We start from the raw sequence: 6,465 nt of genomic DNA on the forward strand, positions 1-6,465 counted from the left end.
CACGTGTTGTTTTAGGTGATACGCCTTTTGATACTTCTTCTCTGTATACAGTTTGGGTCTGGTTAGCGTTTCTAATGGTAAGTCAGGTTAACAGGTGTGCAGTGTTTTGCTTTCATGATGTTTGTCCTGTGGGTTAGCTTGATGCATCATTCGTGTGCCTCTAGCTACAACGAGCCTGGGATAGTGGTGGACCAGTTCTGTCCATATAGTTGTTGAGCTTTGCGAAGCGGTCAAAGCGGCGCTGGTACACATGGGCGTGGGCAGTTGTCCCGTATCTTCTCTCTATCTTCATTATTTTTCCACCGAATCTCTGCCGGTCTATCCCTGCATTATCTCCTCCCTACCCCTGGCTCTTCGTGTCCTTCGCCGGCGAGCTGCTCCGGCCAACAGCTGGTGCGCTCGGAGAGGAGGCGGCGGATTCAAGTTGAGCGCTCCCAAGATCAGCTGCTGGCTGGTGGTGATGCGATGCAGTGAGGATCGGGAAGAGCGACATGGAGCAGCGGTTGCCGGCACGAAATTCCCCTCATCCCAACTTGGGGAAGTCGGAGAGGCGGCGGTGACCATTCTTCTTCGCCTACGGACGGACGGCGGTGCCGATTTTCCAGGCGGCCGGCGTGACACTGCCTACCGGGCGAGGAAGCCGTTGAAGAAATTGTTCGCCCCCTGGTTTACATGCGCCGCCCTCTCGCCATCGGCGTGCTACTCCGCTCGATGGATGTGCTGCGTGGATATTTTACTTCCTTCCATTTTATTTTGTTTCCTTCATGTACGCCATGGAGTTGTCTTATTGTGGATTGTTTTCCTTGATGTACGCTTTAGGGTTGCCTTATTGTGGATTGCTTTCCTTGATGCAGGAGTCGTATGAGTTCATGGTGATTGTCGCCGGCGGGGCTGGCTCGCCTCCTCTGCCTCCTTGACGGCGTGGCGATTTGCAAGATGATGTTGACTGCTGTCGCATCTCATGTACGTGGTGGACTGGTGAGCGGTCTAGCTCCTTTTGGCAGTGCGTGTTTGGGGCCGTGGTAGGCCTTCAGTTCCTAAGCAGGGTCAAGGTTGAGTCTGCCATTCCTCATGTCCTGCCCGTGATCGATGCACCTTTGAAAGTCATCTTTCCACTAGTGGTATCGACGCCACATCTGCTATATTTGACTAGGGAGAGGTGCCCCAACTCCACCCCTACAGGTTGTCGTCAATCGCACCGATGCTTGGGCCATGCTAGGTTTGCACCCATCAGCCAATCAAAGTTTCACCTGCTATTTGGGTTTCTTCGGTTGTAGGTGTACTAGATTTTTTTTTTTATGGTTTGTTGGCATGTTCATATTGTCCATCGACTCAGCCTACAGTTGCAGGGAACAGCGCTGTGATCTGGCCAATCTCGGGAGCTCTATTAGAGGTGCACAAGGACTTTTGTGCAATTTTATTCTTGAATCAATACAGCACGAACATTGCAACTGAGGCAATCATGCATTAAGTTACAGGTGGATTGTTTCCAGACTACATATGCATCATCTTGCCTCTGTGGGAAAACTAAAATTTTGCTACAATTTTCTTAAGGTGGTTGGTCCTCGGACAGATCAGGGCGTTTCTGTTGGCAGCCTCAATATATACAGTTCGTTCCCAGATATGCCACCACTCCACCACCAGCCTGAAGGGCATACCTTCCAAGATCCACCTTCCTATTTTGATGTTTTCTGTCTTTTTTGTCACAGTTGTTAGTTCTTTGGAATTTGGATACAATGAAAATGGTAAGTGTTTTTTTATTCATCCTATCTCCACTTTCAGGTTGAATTATGTTGTTTAACAATCCACATGATTAGATTTGTTTACATTTACTCTATTAGAAGCTCAGTATTGTATCTAACAATTTGTAGCAGACATAGACTTTGAGGCTAAGTCGTCATGTTACGGCCGTTCAATCGGCAGGGTAGCTCGGTATTGTATCTAACAATATGGCCAACTATGTTTGTAAACCCTGGATTTTTTCTGTCCTGCGTAGACTTTCAGACTAAGGCATCAACGTAGAGTAGTTTATTTTACTTGGTTAATTAGATGGAAATGGAAGATGAAGAACTTGATTTTGGTTGATTCGATGCAATGTTGGATGCCCAACTCTCATTTCCTGTCTATGTAGCTCTTCTGTTGTTCTTGTACGTATTTACATGCTCCTTTTCCTGGAACTGTTTCTAATTTATGCTTGCTACCCTCTTATTTATTTGGTTTGAGAGAACTTAACCATTGACAATATGAATTGCAGGGTTAGGCCTGAAGATTGTGTACTAGATGTTCAAGGTATGATGTTGTGCAATTTTTACTCCATTTGTTTTTTTTCTCTCGAAATTATTTAGTTCATTTGGAAATAAGTTGTTTGGCAATATACACTACACAAGTACAACATGATTAGATTACAGTATGACATGCCGCGCGGCCCGCTGCCGGTATTTTGATAATACCATGGTCATCACTCATCATTATGCATCTCACTCTTTTGTTTCTGAACTCTGCAGGCTGTTCTTATATGGCAAGGTAGTAAGGATGGAACATTCTCTACTTTATAAAGATTTATATTTTGAGTGGGGGCAGATAGTTTGTATTTTTTTTGTATTCGTGTATAGGTTCAGAGAGTTATGTATTCATCTTGATTAGGCTTAATTAATTGTGGAAACTTCTTAATGGTTATGAAATGAACTTCTCAGATGAAAGGGGAATTGTTATAAGCTTATATCAGTTCAGCTGCTATTCATGTAACATGCCATGCTTAGATGAGAGTGGAACTAATTATTTTTTACAAACTGCATGCGACTATGTAATTTATAGAGGTTAGATGATAGGGGAATTAATGTGTTTCTAATCTACTCAAGTCCTAATTTGTGCAATCCATTATGCTTTATTTCAGTGGCTACACTACTATATAGTTGGGAAAATTGGATCCATACCATCAAAAGATCCAAACTTTAGAAAAATACCACCCAAAGTTTTGCACTTAGAAAAATACCATTGAAAGATTGCTCTGTTACTGATTTCTAGCACTACCGTCATCTGAACGTGAACCTGCTCAGGAAAACGTTTGGAAACACAACGTTCAGCTCCTGGACATAACCAACTCAAGATAAAACAGTCCCAGACTTCATTTGAACAGCTATTCAGTCAAAAATCGAGCAGCATAACGGCTGCATTTCAGCCCAATTTACAACAACAATTCAGCGGCAGATCAATAACACTACAGCAAGATATAGGAGTGCATATGACACTAGATTTTAGTAGGATATAACAACCATCTCAACGAGTTTGAAATGACAGAGCACAAGTTTCAACAGCCATACTTCTACGGACTGTTTACACAAAAGACCACAGTTCACGGCAAAGTACTTAGATATCTAATTCATCTACTCAATCATCTCAAAAGGAAATCATCTACTCAATTATGAGCCTACGGTTGATTCCCCCTGGTGAGATTGCAGCCATACTTCTAGTTGTTACACATGGGCTAGTTGGAGAAAGAGACGTCATCCTTCCAATTGTTACACCTTGGCTAGTTGGAGAAATAGCAGCAGTCCTTCCACTTGGGCTTGAATGCGGCATCAAAGAGGGTTCAACAACTTTTGTAGAGGCCTCACCATCTTCTGATTTGGTTTTCCTATGAGGCAAGGAAAAAGTTGCAACACATATAAGATCGAAGTGAAAATATTGCAGCACATATAAGAAGCAAGCGAAAATACGTAGGACATGTAAGAACCGATGATACTACATTACCTTGGCTTTTTTCCTTTTTTTGGACGAGGAGGAAGCTCTTGTTCTAATTCAGCTTGAGTAGCATTACAACCCTTCTCTATATGTCCAAACTGATAGCACCTTTTGCATTGATATTGTCCTCTTTTTCCAGGCTCTCCACTAGCCTTGATTCTTTGTTTCCTTGGCCTGCCAGCAGCCCTTTGTAGAGGTGGAGGAATTATTTCAAAACCAACATCAACATTAGGCCATTCAGACCTGCCATTCATTGGAGCGATCTCAAATTGATAAGCCATCTTGAATCTCTCTACCGAATTATAGTCATGCACAAAGTCCTCGGTCTTTAGTAGTCTAACTTTGCCAAGCAAGTATAGAGCATGAGGGCATGGTTTTCCGGACACCTCCCATTGTCCGCAACCACATTCTCTTTTCTCAAGGTCGACCGCATACCTCCATGTCTTCCCTTCTTTTGTTGTTCCTGATATTTCAGCTAAGATGGGGCCACTTTTCTGGATATCATAGTGCAACGCTCGACTCTTCATGTTCAACTCATGTAACACACTTGGGAGGATGATGCCTTCAAGTCTTTTGGCTATCTCTTTCCTTGTGTACATCTTCTCCTGGATCATCTCCCTAATTTTGTCCATGAGAAAATCAACCGGAAGGTCTTTGTAATCCTTGATCCAATTGTTGAAGCATTCTGATATATTGTTGTTTACATAGTCAACTTTGCACTCTTTGGAGAATTTAGATCTGCTCCATATATGCTTGTGATGCATATCTAAGAAGGGAATTGCTTTAGGACAATCAGCTGCAATTTTCGCCATCAATGCATCATGTCTGCGAGTTGTGCATGCCCATGCACATGGCCACATGTACTTTAGTACCTCACCTTTGAACTTCTTTCTAAAATTAGCCATTAGGTGTCTAAAGCACTCACGGTGCTCTGCATCCGCTCCAAAGGCTTTCTTGACACCATATGCTAATCCCTTACAAGCATCCGTGTGGATCGTCAACCCAGGTGGAGTGCCAATAGCTTTCTTTAGTTTGCTCATGAACCATGCCCAATTTGCATTGTTTTCCTTCCCAAATATACCATACGCAACTGGATACATCCAGTTGTGTCCATCAATGGCAGTTGCTGCAGCAAATTGTCCATTGTACTTGCCGGTGAGGTGAGTGGAATCAACACCAAGATATGGTCTACACCCAGCCAAGAAGCCATCAGCACATGCTTTAATGCACACAAACATCCTTGAGAAATGCATTTTTCCATTGATCTTCTTGCAATCGATCTCCACAATGCTTCCTGGACAAGTTTCTTCTAGAGCTGCTTTGAATCTCCATAGCATTGTGAAGCTCTCCTCCCAAGTACCATGAATCTCATTCATTGCAGATTTCTTCCCAGCCCACACTTTAAAATATGACATCTCAATGTGGTATTGTTTCTCCAATCTTTTCTGCAATTTCTTTGCACTGATGGTGGGATCCTCTATAATAATATCTTTTGCTTTTTGAGATATCCAAGACGTGGAGGCTTGATGTCCCTTTAGTGTGGTTGAGGCTGAACATGTGTGATCATCCAATGAAGATATGTTTAGCACCTACAAATCAATAGGATTTACAAAGTTAATAAGTCTTTGATAAATGTGCTAGAGATAAAATAATCAACAATATTTACAATCTAGAAACAAGTAATACTAACCATGAACGTGTTGCCACCATGAAGTTTCTTCACATAAACTCTCCACTCGCAGTTTTCATCTGCACACCTTGCCCTGTACCTTTTCTTATCGCTATGTTCAACCATAGTCTCGAAGTTATTTTTTATGCAATATGTTCTCATAATCTGGATAAACTCTTCCTTGTCTCCAAAGGTGTCCTTCTCCTTAATGATTGGATTACCTGGATCATATGTTGTGTGAGGCGCAAAATAATCACCTACCATACCAGCCTCATCATCAGGAACGCAATCTGGAGAGTTTCAGGTGAGATTACCCTTCTGGAACTCCAACACCATCCATCCCTGCCCAGATTGACGTTCCCGCGTCTCAGCACTATAGAATCCCCAAAGCTAGGGTTAGCCCTTTATGAGAGCACGGCAAGGAGTAGCAACAAGAGGAGAAAAGGGTGGACAAGGGTGCGCACCATGGAGAATCGCTCGGAGAAGGAGCCGCGCCCGCCGTGGAGATGCGTCGCCGGGAGGTGAGCCGCGGGGAGGCGCGCCGCCAGGAGGTCTCCGTCGCTGGCGCTGGTTCGGTCTGGTCTGGGCTCGTTCGGTCTAGGCTGGGCTGGGTCAGTTCGTTCGAGTGGAGCTGAGAGCACGGGCCTGATCGATTCGTGACTTCACGTACAGATGACGGTAGTGGTAGAATTCAATAACGGACCAAACTTTCAATGTCAGTTTTCTAAGTGCAGAACTTTGGGTGGTATTTTTCTAAAGTTTGGATCTTTTGATGGTATGGATCCAATTTTCCCTATATAGTTTGACAAATTTGAAAAATATGGACACTCATTAGTTATGTCTCCGTACTTCTATAATTTTGTTTTCAGAACACCTGGACTGGAGAGGAGGAGTTGTGGGGATGTTGATGGAGTCTTGAGGCTCAGGAAAAGTGGATAAGTCATTTTTGAGTGTTACATGACTATGAGTTTAGTTTGGTTCTCTCTATTACTTAGCTATGTAAGTCACAGCTTTGTGCCTGTAGTGACGACAATTGGGTTACTATCAAGACTGCT

General features: G+C 43.4%; 1 protein-coding gene and 1 long non-coding RNA gene across 2 annotated transcripts; one reads left to right on the top strand and one right to left on the bottom strand.

Moving 5' to 3' along the window:
• Positions 1 to 260: 260 nt before the first annotated feature.
• LOC139833338 (uncharacterized) lies at positions 261 to 2,920 on the top strand. Its single transcript, XR_011748905.1, has 3 exons — positions 261 to 1,745; positions 2,255 to 2,289; positions 2,505 to 2,920. It is a non-coding gene; the product is annotated as an uncharacterized lncRNA (long non-coding RNA).
• A 286-nt stretch (positions 2,921 to 3,206) lies between these two features.
• Positions 3,207 to 6,016, bottom strand: LOC127316769 (uncharacterized). The gene is made up of 4 exons (XM_051347241.2): positions 5,875 to 6,016; positions 5,432 to 5,783; positions 3,751 to 5,330; positions 3,207 to 3,634 (listed from the first exon to the last, which is right to left on the bottom strand). Exons 2-4 carry the CDS (start codon positions 5,672 to 5,674, stop codon positions 3,412 to 3,414), a joined length of 2,046 nt encoding a protein of 681 aa, XP_051203201.1. The 5' UTR covers positions 5,675 to 5,783; positions 5,875 to 6,016; the 3' UTR covers positions 3,207 to 3,411.
• Positions 6,017 to 6,465: the final 449 nt, after the last annotated feature.

The sequence above is a fragment of the Lolium perenne genome, chromosome 7 (genome assembly GCF_019359855.2).
Source record: "Lolium perenne isolate Kyuss_39 chromosome 7, Kyuss_2.0, whole genome shotgun sequence".
NCBI classification, from domain to species: domain Eukaryota; kingdom Viridiplantae; phylum Streptophyta; class Magnoliopsida; order Poales; family Poaceae; genus Lolium; species Lolium perenne.

Coding starts and splice junctions, on each gene's coding strand:
- LOC127316769 (XM_051347241.2), bottom strand. CDS start 5,674: ATGGTAGGTGATTATTTTGCGCCTCACACAACATATGATCCAGGTAAT. Junction 5,331..5,431: donor ATGGTGGCAACACGTTCATG/GTTAGTATTACT, acceptor ATTGATTTGTAG/GTGCTAAACATATCTTCATT. Junction 3,635..3,750: donor AAAAAAGGAAAAAAGCCAAG/GTAATGTAGTAT, acceptor CTTGCCTCATAG/GAAAACCAAATCAGAAGATG.